At 37.5% G+C, this 17,730-nt stretch overlaps 1 protein-coding gene across 33 annotated transcripts in view; it reads left to right on the top strand.

The window, feature by feature from the left end:
• The window catches only part of KCNMA1 (potassium calcium-activated channel subfamily M alpha 1), a 460,281-nt gene that overhangs the window by 425,494 nt on the left and 17,057 nt on the right, over positions 1-17,730 (top strand). For 24 of the 33 annotated variants that reach the window (XM_051800821.1, XM_051800820.1, XM_051800819.1 and 21 more), the window contains 3 exons: positions 6,038-6,151; positions 9,318-9,448; positions 17,475-17,669. In XM_051800821.1, the coding sequence (XP_051656781.1) occupies positions 6,038-6,151; positions 9,318-9,448; positions 17,475-17,669 (440 nt within the window). Of the gene's footprint in view, positions 1-6,037; positions 6,152-6,857; positions 6,942-9,317; positions 9,449-17,474; positions 17,670-17,730 lie in introns of all 33 variants that reach the window. The other 9 variants (XM_051800818.1, XM_051800817.1, XM_051800822.1 and 6 more) reach the window with 1 other exon arrangement.

Below are 17,730 nucleotides of genomic sequence, written 5' to 3'. Positions count from 1 at the left end.
CTGCTTAGATGAGCCAGAGCTAGTTAATAGTATATATGTCTTTTAAATTATACTTTTGAGGACTTTAGTGCATACATTACCCAGTGAATGCCACAGCATCTTTCCCTAAAATAGCATTATTTAAAGGACACTATCAATTTACATGGTACTTTAATGACAAGACCACAACATTTAGGTCTGCCAAGTGGATTTTCAGTTTGAGAAAGTGCCTGCTGCGTGCACAGAGTTCCAGTTTAGTAAAACATACAACTTTGAAAGGAAAGACAGGCAGAGAAGAAAGGGGCAGAGGGAAAGGGGAAGAGAATCATAAAGGATCCATTATGATCCTTAAGAACAGAAGATATTTTATAAACATAAAAGTCCAGTTTGAGAATATGCCCATCCGAGTCTCAGTGGAGTCAGTGGAACAGAAGCAGTACACATCCATGAGACAAATTTGTTTTTACATGAAAACCTGAGTAAACTTTTATTGGCCTTCAGCAAACTTAAAGAATATATTTACTGCTATGAAGAGCAAACCTTCCTGCATTTCATGGGACATTACTCAGTCAGGTGAACTGCACAGGAACAAAAATTAACAGTTTGTGCCCAGCACAATCAGGAGATCATTTGGCCATCAGGTCAGTTGCTCCAAACAACATATAAGCTGGGCAAAATTGGTGGTGTTTTCAGTATGAAGAAGGCATGTTAAGCTATGCCAGCATTCCTTAATTTTGAACTTCACAGTGCCACTGGCTCTCAGAATACCTGCATGTTACTGATGAGCCCCAATTAGTACCTTCCTGAGAGGACCACAGGCCAGCCTGGGTCAGGAGGCACAGTGCTCATTAGCCCAGTACTGCTCATCCCTTTGTAGGTGGTGTTTTGTAAGAGCCAGGAAGGGTTTATATCCATCTGTCCCTGCTGAGTTCTGAGCTGGGGAGCACCTGGATCCCCAGTAACTTTTGGTAAAAAGATCTTGCCTTCTCTTAGGGAGGAAGTTTCCACAGGGTTCTTCTTCCACTAAGATGACTACATCTTTAAGGGGTAGGATTTTGCCTTTAATGCAATTGTTTGGTTTTTACCTACTTCTGTGAGCAGTAGTATCTTAGAGGGAGCTGGGGAATACTTTTTGCACAGAATCAAGACATTGAACCAGCAGCTTTCTGCAGAGAATTGTAGCAGGCTCAAACTCCTTCAGGCAAGGTAGCTGAGTTAGGGAATGGGAGTCCCTGCCTCTCAAAGAGGGGGGCTGATGCCAGGGGGTATGCAGGGACTGCTGACTGCCAGGCCTCACTGATTTTGAGCATGTCAAAGCCCAGAACCTGTGTTCCTTTCAGAGATGTGATATATATAGTTCATTGTCTGGCATCATCTTGTTTCAGGAGTGTGCTGCCTTCTGTTGAAGTTCCCTCAGTTTGATAAGGGAGACCTTATTGCTCTCTCCAACTACCTGACAGGAAGTTGTAGTGAGGTGAGGGTTGGTCTTGTGTACCTGATAACAAATGAAAGGACAAGAGAAAATGGCCTCAAGTTGTGCCAAGGGGAGCTTCAGTTGGATATTAGGGAAAATTTCTTCACTGAAAGAGTTGTCAAGCATTGGAGCAAGCTGGAGGTGTTTAGAAGACATCTAGATGTGACATTTAGTGACATGGTTTAGTGGTGGACTTGGCAGTGCTAGGTTAATGGTTGGACTGAATTATTTTAAAGGTCATTTCCAACCTAAATGATTCTGTGACTGTTGTGGTGGTCATCCCTATAGCGGATGGTGGTGGGTTGACCCTGACTGATAACTAAGCCAGTCTGGCTCACTTCCCCACAATGAGAAAAAACCTCATGAGCTGAGGTAAAGCCAGTTTAATAAATGAGGAAAACAAAAACAAACCACAAAACAAACAGCAAAAAATCAAAAACCAAGGGATACAAGTCAATCACCCAGCCAGTATAGCAATTCAGTACTGGATGCAGTGGCTGCTGGAACTGATAAGGAGGTACCTTACCTCCTCGTTGTTGGCAAAGAGAATTCCCTTCTCCAGAAGTCCCCCACTGTCACTGTCTTTCCTTCCACAGAGGCTGTGCTCAGACTTGTACAGGCCATGTGAATTTTACTGTAGAGGTTGATCCTTTTAAGCAATTGTAGCCACAGCTCCCTCAGTTGTTTGTTGAACAAGGAGACACTGTGGTTGTAAGATCACAACTATCGGCCCTGTTTTATGATTTTTATGAGCGTTAATGGAACAAGGTTTGTGGACTGAAGGAGAAAATGGAATATGAAGAGGAAAATGAAAAGAGGTTGTGAGGAAAGCATGTCATTTCTAAATGAATGCTCTGTGCAGAGGAATTTAATCTTTTCACAACTGAAAATGGATCTTAAATCTGATGCCTTAGCTTGTTTCAGCTTCTGTAATGAAATAGAGTTTTCCTAATACCCTGTGACCTGAATTTCTCCCTGCTTTATGGGTGCTATTCCTTGACGTACAAACCTGTATTTTCTCAAGTCAGCATTCGATGATGGATGTCAAAATACAGGTCATGTATTATGCATATAGCATTACCGATTTAAGGTGTTTACTTGTCAAGTTGAAGAAATTCAAAAATGTCACATTCACTGAATCTGCACAGCTGTCACTTGTAGTTTTTCATGCCTTTAAATGAAAGTTCTGATAAAGCAGGTTAGTTTTCCTGCACTTTTTTTTTTTTTTTGTTCTCTTTTCTGGAGGAAAAAAATAGACAACCTATGTATAGAATTTACTTTGTGACTTGGGAGCAGGAATGTGACCTGAAGGTGTACGACACCATGTGACTCCAAACACAGACACGCAAAATCCGCAAATACTTCCGTTTTCCTTTTCCTTAAAATATTCCAAAATTTTTTAAAAGTAAATTTCTAGAAGTGTCTGAATTAAGTACAAGCAAGGAAATTAAATTAACAGACGTTTCTCACATCTTTCAAGACCATAGGATTGAAAATATCAAGGCATGAGTCTAGTTTTACATTCAAGGTGAAAACGAATTCCCCTTAACATGCTTCCTGCATTTCAGCCCAAATGCACTATGTGTGCAGTGTGCAATTACAGAGCTTCTGACAGTCGCTGTCTAACAGAAATGCTGCATTTACTTCAGTCTTCTGACACCGTCCTAGGAAGGCAAATATTTGAAGGGTTAGAGAGGTGGCTACAAACAGCCTTGGATGGAGAGTGTGCGTGTCCGTGCCTCTGTGTGTGTGCACACTGCAGTGGAGGGAACACAAGAAGAACTTGCATGTTTAGATGCAGTTATGCTAACTTACTTCAATTTGCTTTTAGCTGGTAGGGAAATGCTGATGTGCTCCTACCATCTGAAGAGCCTGATTCTCTAAAAAATGTTTTAGGGAGCGCATCCTGAGATGGGCAGAGGAAAGCCTTCAGGAAAAAAGGAGAAGCAGAGCCTCTAGGGATGCTCCAAGTAGTACAATCCCTAGGGTGCATGAGAACCGTATTAGTTTTCTTTGCTCTTAGATAACTGAGTGTAAAAAAATCTTGCTGTTGCCATTTTAACCTGTAATTCTGCAGAGAACCCAACTGCCTGCCACCATAACTGCTCAAGGAGTCTGGATGAGCTTTTTCTATTATACTGTGACAAAGGCCATATCTTGCATCTCCTAACAGAATGCATTCCGTAACAGAGTGCAAGACTTAAAACACTAGATCCTGCTGCAGAAGGAGGTGTCACATTAATACCCACCTGTCCTCAGATAGCATTTGAAGTCCCACTTTCATTTTCCTGCTGTTGAGAGAGTGTCAGCATCACCTGTAACTTATGAGGTGGTGCCTGAATTACCTCTGTTAGACTCACTTTGTGAGCCTGAGGAATCCCAAGCTCTGCCATGCAAAAATAAATGTTCAAAGAGCCAAGACAGCTATCAGTCATAGTGCCAGATACAAGGAAACATCTGCAAACCAATACCAGTTGGAAATGCAACTCACTGTCATCATGTTGTTCTTACTGAATTAGTTTCAGCACAAGGAGCAATATTAAATGACTGACTGTTAACACTTCCGATTCTCTTGTAGAAATCTGCTTTCTAAAGATTTTCCATGCACTGGTAATATTAAATAGAATTGTTTTACTGACTTAGGTTTGTCTATGGCAATGTTTTAGTCTTGCAAGCCACATCCACTTCTTTTCTCCTAAGGAATTTCTTCACAGACTTTTCACTCTCGTCTTAGTTATCCTGTCTGTACAATCATGTTGCATCTAGTTTTCTTGTGATAGAATGAAATTCACACCAGTACCTTCTAGAGGGCTAAGAAAGTCTCTCCTCAGTAATTATTACCTGTATATTCTATATGTGATACAGACAAAATATAGGGACAGATGAATGGAAAGAGAAATTTAAATCCCATTAAATCAAGAAGTCCAGATCTAGTGGTCCTTGTAGTTTAGGGGCAGGTTAAGAGTGATGGTACTTATCACTGGAAAAGAACCATAAATCCTTCAGAAAATATAAAACCAGTACAATGGGTTAACAATTACAATTTAATTTAGAAATTTCCTGGTTTGTAAATTGGTCCCCAAACTAGAGCAAGGTAAACTACATAATATCACATTCTTCTGAATTCAGTAACAGATGAACGAATGTATCAATGAATTTAATGGTGTGAAACAGTTTCCACACTGCAAGAAGATAATGAATTTATGTCAGGAATTAATTTGGCTTTGATTAATTTAGAATCAGTATATGGAGAATTCAGATTTATTGACAGAGGACCAAAAGTCTGTCCCTGGATGTCAGGTGTGAAGTCAAAGAACTTAGGAATAATGTGGCAAAAAAATTTAATGTCTTCTCAGAAATGTGTGTTTTAAAGTGAGCTTGGGTCAATCCTGTTTCTGGCATACAAATATTTGCCTAAAAATGCTGCCTTAATGTTTTTCTACATTAAACCCTAAAGTCAACCTCTAGCTTCACCATTACTTCTGCAATAATGACATTAAATGAACATTCCCATGCTTTCTGCAGCTTTAATGGACAAGGGAAGTAGAATGCTTTAGTCTCAACAGTGAATTTCTATCCTTCTATTGCATAGGCTTTTGTATAACTACCTGTTTTTCAGTATTTACAATCAAACTCCAAAAGGCTTTTCCTGGGTATTTTTTGTTTAAAGAAAAAGAAAAAAAAAAGAAGAAAAAAAAAGGACAAAAAAATGCTCGATGTCAAGGGCTCCCTTTCAAAGTGTGTAGAGAATCAGGCTGAAAACATAATGTCTTTTGGAGTGAACCTTGCTGGTCTCCAGATCTCTTTTTTCTGTGAGTGCCTGCCAGTATGTTTCCTCTCCCACCTTTGTTTCCTTTACATCTTCACTCTTTCTAGTTTCTTTTGAAGGGTTCCTCTTAGATACTGTTTGAAAACCTGTGTCTTTTTCCTTCCATCCTATCTTTTTGTCTGTTAGAATGAGCCCTTCCATTGCAGTATTCCTACAATAGTAATCCTCATAGAAATGCATATTATAAATGGTACACATGAAAATTAAAAAACCAGGCAAACAAACAAAACACCATGTGTGGGTTGTATTGCTCCTGGAAAACAGGTAAACCCTGCTTGTTGATCAAACCTAAAACCAGCTAATGGAAACAATTTGTTCCTCATGGTTTTACTACCATTTGCAAACAGTACTCTTTAAAATGTTCATTGTTGTTTAAGGAAAGGTGTTTATTTCAGGATTATTGAAATACTGATAAAACAAAATTAAACCTCTCAAACACTGTGATCTTTTTTATTTTTATTTAAGTAAGCATTACTCTTTCCGTTTTACACCTTTTGATGCAAAGGCTTAGGATAAAAAAATGAATTTCAGTTTCTCCATTAGCTCTCAAATATCTTACAGTAGAAATAAACTGCATATTTGTGAAGGATTATGCTTTTATGAAATAATTGTTGATAATTAAGTCAATTTTTTTTAAATTACACTTTTTTACCATACTTTCCTGGAAAATAATAAAATCAGAGATAGGGAATTCCCCATAGTTTGACCTCTGTAAATTTTCTCTTTTTTTTTTCTCCTTTTCTTTTTTCTTTTAGGCTTTACACCCCCTGGAATGGATAGGTCATCTCCAGACAACAGTCCAGTCCATGGCCTGTTACGTCAACCCTCCATTACAACAGGAACCAACATCCCTATTATTACAGAGCTAGGTAAGGAAAACTAACATTTATCCTTTCATGTACATTCCTGTATCTTTTTCCCACTTCCCTTGTTATGGAGTCACAGAAGAATTACCCATACTGTGTCTTACACTGTTATGTTTTCTCTTTTGATAACTGTTTTGAATTACTCTCTCTGAAGAAAGTTTAGTAACAGTTGGTTCACTTTATTTGAATAACTGAAATATATTTCTCTCCTCCCTTTGGGTTTTCTCCATTTTCTTAAATAAATATTCTATCAGGCAAGATACTTTTTGCATAGCGTAGTAAATAAGCAGAGGTCTTTGGGCTAAGGTTAGAAAAGGAAGAAAGCCACAGTAAGTATGAGCAGATATTTCCTGTGCATTTAATCAATTGTAAGAGGCCATTTGTTTATTTCTTCATGGTCCAAAACTGTTTAATCATGTGTAACCAAACTCTGCATAATAGTATGAGATATTTTACTCCTGAGAATACGATGATGGTAGGTAACTAGACTCTGATTTCCACTCTAGCTGTGGGTATTTATGTTGTCAAGTGGTGTGATGTGAAGTGCAGAAGCTGTTCTGTTTTTTTCATGGCAAATACAAACTTGATCTGTGGTCCTTTGTCCTCTATTTTCTTTTTCAGTTTTATTTTTTAGAGCCTTATCTGTCTTTTTCCCTTACTTTATTCTCTTTCTGTACTTTCTTTTCCCCCTAAATACTTTACTTACTAGCTAAGCCTGGCAAACTTCTGCCTTTGGTTTCAATCAGTCAGGAAAAAAACAGTGGAACCCACATTCTTATGATAACTGAACTGGGTAAGAAGTGCCTTTTTCCTTCACATCACTGTCTTATTTTCTGTTGTTGTTGTTGTTCTTACTGTCATCAGCTTTCCCTTTATTTATCTGGCTGTATCAGAGGGGCTACCCTCATGGCACTGCTTTGAATGTGTTTTATTTGTGGTTCTAGTTGAAATTGACTGTCTCGTTCTGGTCTTTCTTAATGATTTTTTTTTTCACGCAGCATCAGTAAACCTTTGATCACACTCGTCTGACCTGCCGGCTGTTTTCATAGCACCTCCTCACCAATTCATTTTCTTTGGCCTGAGTCCCCACCTCCCAGTGCCCATCTCCCCCCAGTTTTTCTCTCCTTTTCTCTCTCTCTTTCTCTTTCTTTTTTGTTAGTTCAGCCTGTTGTCAGTTTGGTGGACATGCCTTAACAGTTTTCACAGGAAGTCCAAGAAGAACTAAAAGATACCAGGAAAAAAACCCCAGCATCATACTTTCCCTTAAGCTATTTGTTTGTTTATTTTAGGGAATAGACTTTTTCCCAGAAGCTCAGGTTTTGAAGCTGTAGAGAAGCAGTCAAGTTTCTGCATTGTTCCCTCCTGACACAGAGCTCTCACCAGCCTTTGCGAGCAGCGTTTGATGAGCTTTCCCTGTGGCGCAGCACAACACATTCAAGCCCACCTCACCTGGCCTAGAGACCATTCATAGAAATACTAGCATGCTAACTTGCATTAGGAAGATAAAGATATTGAAGATAACACACCTGCAGAATTCACATTAGATTTGTAGCATCCTGGGAACTGACACCATGCGTGTCTAGCAAGCTGGTGTCTAAGACAGGTATTAGTCTGCCAGATGTAAGTGGAAAAAGAATGGTACTGTCAGTAGTGCCTAGTCTCAACTAGCAAATTAAACTAAGGTACAAGCTTTTCAAAAAGTACATTTTGAAATGATACAGCAGGCTTTCAAATACTATATTGCTCAAGAATCTGGAGAATAAATTGATAGGTATTGTACTAAAGAAAGAAGTATCGTGGATATTGGTGTTTTCTTGGATGAAATTCTTCTGACTCTGATTTTCTCTGATTACAATGGTGAGGTGTTATGTATTTGCAGTTACATCAGGGAGTGGGAAGGCAGGAATTTTAAATCATAGTCTCATCTCCTTTAGACAGCTATCATGAGGCTTTATCAGTAGTAATTTATGTTTTGTAAGCTAAGCATGGCAAGGACAGTAGAATATAGTCTGAAAAAGGAGTGGATGGAAAAGAAAACTATATGGGAGGTAGCTAAACTGTATGAGAAGGAAGATCAGAGTAGCAGGCAGAAGAATTTCTAGCTTAAGAAGGTCAGAGCTGAAATCTGATAAAGTTAACAGCAGCTCTCATTCTGTCTTCAGAGTTCACTGGGTTGGCTCATGTTCACACAGGGAATAGAGACAGAGTATATGCAGTTTCAAATACTCAAAAAGTTTTTAATTTCCCTTTTTTACATGGGAACTGAAATTAATTTGTTGTTTAGTAAGTTGAAGGGTATTCCGATGGCGTAGCTAAGCAGTCTGTGCTTTCATGCCTGAGGGAGATTAATATGGAAATATTTCATGAAATATGATCCACTTGATACACTGATCTCAAGGAAACAACTATTTTTATTTGGAATGAGATGGAGGCAGAGGGCTTAACTGTGACAATGAAATGCCAGAGAAAGTCTAAATGACAAATACTACTTTATTCTGGCTTTTTCTTTAAAACAGCCTCATGTAGATTCTTTTTCACACTGGCTAATATAGAATTTGTGACTGAGAAAGTGAAGTTACGGAGACAAATATTTGAACAAAAGGCAGTGCTGCAAGAGAATAGCTGCTCATTCATTCAGATAGATGCATGTTAAAGGGACAGTCTATCCTCTTTTGAGCCATAAGTGCATTAACATCATTTCAGTAAGAATCACAGCAGCACATCTAACAGATGCCTGTGGGCTATATCAGAGTTTTATTGACAACCTTTATTTTACAACGGGGTTCTAACTTTGTATCTTGTGATAACATTTCACTATCCATGCATACAGCCTTAGCCACTGTACCCGACCAATACCAAGATTGTCTCAATAAATAAGTGCGTCATGTATCTCATTTGAAGTGCAGGCAGCTGGTGCCACAAAGCTACTTTTACAGCAAAGGGATAGTCACCTCTCAAGAACAAGAGTGTCACCTCTTACAAGCAACAGATTTTTAAATGCACGTTTTCACATCCATCTTGATTTCATTTTCAGTGACGTCAAAGACACAAGTCTGTGTTTCCAGACATATGCCGTTTCTTTTTCTTTGACTGTGTAATGTGTGAGGTCACGTGCTGGTGACACAGAGGCACCTTATGATTTTACTGTTCTTCTTATTATTATTTTCAGTAAATGATTCAAATGTTCAGTTCTTGGACCAAGATGATGATGATGATCCAGACACAGAACTGTATCTCACGCAGCCCTTTGCATGTGGAACCGCGTTTGCTGTCAGCGTGCTGGACTCTCTCATGAGCGCGGTAAGCAAACAAAACCTTTTTCATTCCCTTCCGTCAGACTCATTATGAAAGAGTGTGAAAGCATAGACCCTTTTCCTCAGGTAGGCACGAGAAGACACTTTTTTCTTAGATGTCAAGAATTTCAGAACCTAAACTAGGTTATTTTTCCTGTTGGACATGGAGACCTTAACTGAGATATCTAGGACTTCCACAAGTCCACAATTTTATGAGGAAAGAGTCTTATGTCAGGTTTTAAGGATAATATTTTCAAAAAAAAGTTGTCTCTTCCTCCTGAAATCCAGACACAATGCACACCATTCATGTCATGCAACATCAACTGTGTTTTGAGCTCTTAATTTCCTGTAGCTATGAACAATGCTCTGAATATGGGCACTGGGGGACGCTGATAGAACTATTTGAAAGCCATTGTACACATCTCATGAACTCTACTTGTGTGAAGAAAGGTTATCCTCTCTTTTTCATACGAGTTTTCTTGTGAATCAAAACTTCAGCACATGTTAGAAACTACAGATGGTGGCCTTTGGTTATGTCTACATTAGGACTTTTGGTTTGCAGCCATAGTACAGTTCTGAAGCCTCGGTCCTACTCCTTTTCATTCTCCTCATATTGTCTATGTTTTCAGACCAGTCTTGCTCTGTGTGAGCTACACTTCTTTCAGAGTGACCTTCAGCTCTGCTAGATATAGCAAGGACATAGTCTTTTAAAAATCTAAGCTTAGGTTTTCTGAGGTCCCCGTGGAATAAAGTTCCATAGTGCTGGGAATCATCTGTTGTAAGTAAGACGATGTATGAGCAAATGGATTTCTTTAAAGGAGCCAAGTCCAACCTTCACCTAAATTCAGAATGAAGCTTTTTGCTTTTAATAAAAATTCACAGTGATCTTTACAATTTAGTATTTTATTTGTATTTTATATTTATGTCTGTATTTTGTATTTTTTGCTGTTATATTTCTCATATGTTTCATCCACAGATGAATAATATCAGTCTACACTGATGAAAGTTTATTCTAATGCAGTCTTGGAGTTTTCAATGACCTCAGAAAATGCTTTTCTTGAAAGCTATTTACAATCTTTTGCAGATGTGACAAATTCAGAAAGCCTAAGCAAACACACTTAAACTCTGTACCTTCTCTAATTAAAATCTCTACCTATAAAATATTTAACATTTTCAAATTATATATCGGAATGATTTAACAAATTGTTATACTGAGAGCTGTATATCTACTCCCATTATTATCTAAGTCAATGTCCCTGAATATATTGTTCAGTAGAACATTTCCAGAATCTCAAAAAAGTAGGATTGATCATTCTGGTTGCCTCTGGCATCACCACAGAAAGAGAGTGAAATATTGTGGACATCACTGCTTTCTTGTGCAAAAGTATGTCATGTAAATAATAGTGAGGCAATGAAAAATATGTAGAGACCATGCCTGTTCAGAAATTTTTATTTGGAATTCACCATGTAATCCTCATAATATTTTTAGTTATTGCTAGCTTTTATTAACTTTCATTTTTTGACAACATGACCCTCCATTTCTGCAATTCCTTTCTTTAACAGTCTTTTTTCCAAACATTTTCACATCTAAGTGGTCATATTGTATGTCAGGGACAGTGCAGCCTGAAGCCAGAGAAATGTGATAACAAGAGTAGAAAATTCTATAGTTAGAAAAAATACTAATCAAGAAGACAAGCCAAGGATTCAGTCACTTAGAATTGTTCACCATCCTGTCTTTTCTTTCACCACTTTGCTGATTGGTGGCAGCGTTATTTTCTCTTTTATTCCTCAAAGGCCCAGTAAAGAGTTGGAAAAGTACAATTCTTCCTGACCCTTCAGAAAGGGTAAAATGTGTGAGATGTTTTCCCTTTACTATCCCTATTCTCATGGGAAAGATGCATTCTCCTTTCACTTCTTCTCCAAGGAAAAGAGTGTTTCTCACACAAACTAATCTACTTGCACTATATTATCTGTTTATTTTTTTTTTTTCTCAGGAGTACACTCTTTTCAGGAACCAGCTTCTATTTGTTCTGTCTAACTTCAAGCCAGTGTGGGCAAACTGAACCCAAAATCCCTGCTAAGTTGTGAGATCTGCAGTCATGCTTTCATCCTATTAGTTGCATAGGAACTCTGTAAGAAGTATATAATTTGCACTGTGCTGGTCTTTGCCAACTCACTTGGAAACAAGTATATAGTTCATTATTCGATCCACTTAATGATTCAGGGGGTTTTAATACCTAATTTTTATAGGAAAATTCCAATTTATGATGTCTGTTGATACCTCTGTAATGCAAATTCCTTATATAGTCTACAGTGCAAATGTACAATGCATGAACTTCTCCTTTAAGAATGAATCTCTTCTCATGGTAGTGAAGTTTTGTAGTAAAACAGGTGTAAGAAAGATTAGAAAATAAAATAATGCCCATGCATACAGTATTATTTCTGACCTGTGGATAATCTGAAATGTACATATAGCTGTATGTATATAGAAAAAAAGGTACAAAATATATTTTAGATAATTCAGTCATTGGATAATAATAGTTCTACAGTATTAATCAGTGGTAAACTATTAGTTTATTTTTTTATAGTTTCATTAACAGAGAAATAGTGCAGTAAACCCTACTCATGAATAACAGATTAGAAAATCTGGTCACTTTCTGTCTCAACTCTGAATGCTGAAACTCTTTACATTCTACTAGTTTAGAATTATTTCCTATCAGATGACAGTATTAGATATTTTAAATTTGAAATTGTCTGTTATTTCCTTATTTCGAAGATAAAAGGCCTAATGGAATTTAGTTTTCAAAATGCTACCTACTGGCCACCTACACACAGTTTGTCCTTTGCAGCAAAGGCAATATATCCCACAAGCCCAAGATTCACAGTGTAGTAGCTGAAACATCACTGCTGAGAAGACAGTAACCAGGTCAAAACCTGCATTGTCTTTTGATGAATTGGTAGCAGTGGTCTCTCCAGGCTTCAGTTTGAGGGCATTATTGTGCTCTGTGTGAAGACTCTAGGCATAATTCATGTTTTAACCATGTCAGTGGCTATTGTTAAATCATTCCAGCTAATCATTATTATGTCTTTGAAGAGACATCTACTGCCATCAGATACTTGAATCATTTATTAATATTTGTCGTAACATATGCAAACCCAGGGAAAGAGTACATGTAGTCTGTCAGTCTCAAGGTGGCACCACCAAGTGGAATGTGACTAAAAAGTGTGGGATTGGAAGCATCTTTAAGATTATATGAATGGTTTTTAAAAATATTGTCTTCAGCTATAGAAAAGTTACATGACATAGGAGAGTCTAAGACAAGCAAATTTTTGAGCAGAAGTACTTTTTCCCTTTCTGGTTGTTGTTGAGACAGGTATTCCAGAAACTCCTGTGCATGCAAGGAAACCAGCTTTATCAGACTACAGTACCTTAAAGGTTTGAGCAGTTGGCCTGAGAGCCAAAGCTTTGCTCTTACTCCTTTTGGCACTGAAGCTGTGAGAACCACAGAACTCCTGGTGGGTTGTTATCCCTCCCACACATACCACTAGCAACAGACCTGACGTACTGTCAGAGTGGTGCCATTAGAGGTAAAGATCTCCAGAACCAGATTATACCCTTTAATGTTCAATTTCCTGGAATTCATTTCCTAATGCTAGAACTTTAGGTCTTGATTTTTTTCTGTATTACCAAATTCTACTTTTTTCTTCATATAAACAAAAGCACAGAATGGAAGAAAATAGTTAAAACAGTTAAAAATAACTTTTCATTATGTCCCCTTTTTGAGAGTTCTGTCTGAGGGATCTTCACAGTCTTATTTATACAGAAAAGGAACTGTTCTAATCTGTGATATGGACATTTTGAAACATAAGACTATAAGTCTGTTCAGGGGTTAGCAAGCAACATCTTGTAACTTAAACTGTCCCAAACGTCTTTAAAGTTTGGACAATACTTTGAGAATTAATAGATTTTCAAACTGTGAAATGCTGTTATTTATTTTCTGCTGTTGGTTCTGTCTCAAAAGCAAGTTTGTTATTGATAGGAGTTACTCATGTTAGCTCAGTCATTCCTCGGGTTTGGGTATATATTATTCCTCCAACTGAAAAAAAAAAAAGCAGCAATTTAAGATATTTGTTTGAAAGTGAGGTTAAAAGCTGCATGCAGTGGCAAAGGCGTCTTCTTAAAGGAAAACCATACAAAAACAGCAGCAAACACTGAAAAAGGCAGATATTACTTGGAAAATGACAATTTTAGTGTAATTATAAACGAAAGGAAAAGTGCTATTAAAGTTAAAGCAATATTATTAAAAGATGTGCTAATTTTCAGTTACATTTTCTGTAGAAGACCAATTAGTTTAAAAGGCTTGACAGCATTAACTGCAAAACATAAGCACTCTGGTAATTATACTTTAAAAAATGATTGAACAAATGGGAAAGCATCCCCAAAACATCTGAAAGAGCAGCACTACAATTCCGGAGCATGGGCTAGGTGGCACTGCTAGCTCAGATATCTGTGTCATAATTTCCTTGCTATTTACCCAGTTTCAGTGCCTATGATGCATTTCCCTTTTTCTGTGTTTAGACTACACCTATTTCATAGTCTCATCCCGGATGCTGACTAAAGCAATGTCATGCAGATGTCCAGTGCAGGGTTTGGTCAATGACAGTAGCAAACAAGTATTTCATCAGTTATGATTTTATATTAAACAAAAGCGATTCTTTGCCATCACTGGAAAGTGCCTTGTTACTTTAAATACAACAGCACCTTTCCAAAGACATTCTGTAGATCAGTTTCTTATAAGTACTGGCATATCCAGGCCATGTACCCTCCCACAGAGCAAGTAGCAGATCACTCTCAAATTAATTTCAGTGTATTATTATTCCAAAGGAAATGGATATCAGCTATTCAGTGTTCCCCCAGTTCCAAACTGGCAAGAGTCTCATTTTTGTGACAATCAAAAGCACGGACAGACAGGTTTTTCGTGAGGAGTGTTAAAGATATTAGTACAGGAGGAAGAGACCCTATTTAGCAGACAGTGACAACTTACAGCTTCCTATTCACCCATCTTTTCTTGCTTATGGTTGAGCATTTTCTGATTAGATGCAATGCTGGAGCAGTTTGTCCTGAAATTTGGAACCTTTTCTCTCACTGATGACATATAAAACCCCAAAACCCATCACTTGACTGCACTCATCCAGCTGATTAAATGGTGACATCCAAATCCATCATGGTGTGAAACTCAAATTAAGCCATTGTTCCAAGATAAATGTTGCCTCCTTTGCTAGTACATGTCTTTACTTTGCCTTAACATTTGTCTAGCAGTGGGAAGCCTTTCTCTGGTGACAGTATTATGTTCCATCAACAGTAGATCTGGTTCTTTTTTCATTTGCATCTTGGATTCTGGCTATTGCTATAATTCGAATTACAGAATAGAGAGAGAAAGGGTTGGAAATCAGAAGACTTGCCTATTTTACTCCTAAAGGGTAATGAAATTATTAGTGCTATTTTAGACTTTTGCATGTTTTACCAATCACTGCAAGTCAGCAGTCTATAAAAAACAGGCTATTCTAAAAGAACCAGCATCCATCAGTCTCGGAGCAGGTGATCATTTCTTACCATAATTGGCCTCATTGTAAAACATATTTGAAGAAAACACCAGTAAAGATATGCTTTTACTTTTGTTTCATGTTCTTATATGTTGATTTATAGATGTAAAACTGTGAACAGCATTTTTCAATAATACTAAATATCACTACTTAGAGAAGAAAAGGAATCGAAAGTCCATAATAAAAGAGTGGGGAAGGTGTGAGAAAAGACCCTATTGCAGAAAATGTTATGCTTTTGTCAAGATGTGTGCTTAAGATGCCATATATAATATATTCTTATATATATTACATAAGAATATGTATAATATTCTATATATTATAAGCATATATTGAAGCACATTTTTCCAAGGGCTTCTACAGTTGCAGTACGTCCAACCTCTAGATCTGGCAGAATTTGGTTTTATATCCATGAAACTGGTGTCAAGCAACACTGCTGCCTAACTGCAGGAGCAAAGGATTTGTGCTCATTATTTTAGTTCTGAGTGCTATATAGCACATGCTGACAAAGCAAAGAGAAGAGACTAACTTTATTGCCTTTTTTTTTCCTTTGGATTCTGAGTACTTCCATGTTGGAAAAGTATAGCACAGTGGGAAGAGTTGCCAAAAAGAGCAACTCTGATTCTCACCTCGGGGACATCAAGGAAGAAGTAATTGAAGAATAAAAAATCATGCCTGGATGTCTTCTCTCTCTCACCATGGCAATTCCTATTAAACATCATGTAATTGCTGCAGACTTACGTTCCTGAAAGGGGTCACATTGATTTTTCTGTATGTTAAGAAAGGTTTGAGTATTGCACTTGAATTGCTACAGTGCATCCACATATGTAAGAGCTGATTTGAGATTAGCTGTTGTTTTAGACTAGCTGAATCTTCCTGAATCCCTGCTTATGTCAGACTACTCTTTACAGTACACTTTGTATTTAAAATATGTAATGCCTTACCCAGGCTAATTTAAAATAATTGGAACTGATGAGATGCAAATATTTGCTTTAGGGCATATATAACAATAACAATATGTTCCTCTCATTTTAATTGAGTCAACAGGTGAATGGCATAATAGCCTATGTAAATAAGCAGAGAAGCTTGAAATTATGAAACTTCAATGTAACAGTGAAAAACATTGCCACGTAGGACTCCTTTTCTTCTGTTTTATCTGTCATCTCAAGCAAACAATGAAACTGAAGTTTCATTATACAAAGAAAGAATATCAAAGTAACATGGACAGGAAGCCAGTTCTGCTTTTTGATCTCAGGATAAAATATTTCAACCTGTACCTCAGTTTACCCATGTATTAAATACAATTACATTATATAGATAGAGCAATGAATTTCGTTGAAAAGTATTATTTAAAAATTATTCTCTTAAGACAACAAGCACTGTTTGAGAATTCATTTCATTCATTTTTACTTGGTTGGATTACAGACATTTGTTCCAAGCTGTAAATTCAACAAAAGTCACAGTAATGTCAATCCTGTGTACTCTACAGTGAGCTCATTTTCCCCTCGCATGTCCCCCGCACTCACAAAGCTTCTGAAAACACAGACATTAATGACATTACAAGTGATAGTGTCTCCTTTTTTTGTTCCTTTTTTTTTTTTTTGCCCAGTACAGTGCATTGTGGATATTTAACTGAGTATATCTGAACTATACCAGTATACTTTTAAGTGAACTTGAAAGTCATTCATCTGGATTTAAATTAATATTTTACATACCCATTGTTTGCCTGACAGACCAGCAATGCTACAGATGCTGGCAAAATGTCAGTGTGGAGTAAATCTTCCCTAATAAACCACACTTACCCTATACCCTAGAGTTTTTTAAAAGGACCACCAGGATCCCAAACTCATCATACATTTATCTGGAATGAACTCAAGATGTTTAATTGATACATGCTTATGTCTGAACACTGTCAAGTCTCGTAATAAGATGTTTAGTACAATACATCGGTTAGACTGCTAGAGTCCAGCCACAGTAATAAGTAATGACATTTGCAGCACAAAGGCAGCTCCCCAACGAATTGGTGACAAGAGTAAAAAGGCAATCTAGCCTGTGTAAGCTTTAAATGTGGTCTGAATTTTACAATTACATGTCCTAAAGCCCATTATTAGACATGAAGGCGATGAGAAGGAAAGCAGTCATTGCATCACTACTAACACCAATTATAGGAAACATAAATCATTCAAATTTTTGTACTTTAATAAAAATCAGCCTGAATTGGTGTTTAGAAGGAAGGATCTAGTATAGGAGCCTAATGGGATAGAAGAAAATAGAGTAATTGGAGGCTGCTGTCTTTTCACTTTCTATATAAAATTATTTGAAGAGACAGCCAAGAACTTTAAACAGCAGAAACCCGGAAAAGTTGTAATTTGGATGTCTTCAGTTGTGACTTTAATGGTGTTTGCTTAAAGAGCTTTCTTTTATCTCTGCAGACATACTTCAATGACAATATCCTCACACTGATACGGACATTGGTAACAGGAGGAGCCACACCAGAGCTGGAAGCACTGATTGCTGAGGAAAATGCATTGAGAGGAGGTTACAGCACGCCCCAGACACTTGCAAACAGGGACAGGTGTCGAGTTGCTCAGTTGGCTTTGTATGATGGGCCGTTTGCAGACCTAGGGGTAAGATCATGAGGGAAATGTAGGACCAAGGCTGGTCTGCATTCTATTTGCTTTCTTTCAG

This window comes from Manacus candei, unplaced genomic scaffold, assembly GCF_025592945.1.
Source record: "Manacus candei isolate 608988 ecotype Guabito, Panama unplaced genomic scaffold, ASM2559294v1 h1tg000050l, whole genome shotgun sequence".
In the NCBI taxonomy this organism is placed as follows: domain Eukaryota; kingdom Metazoa; phylum Chordata; class Aves; order Passeriformes; family Pipridae; genus Manacus; species Manacus candei.
Note: the sequence above shows the minus strand (reverse complement) of the source record. Positions and strands in the feature narration are given on the sequence as shown.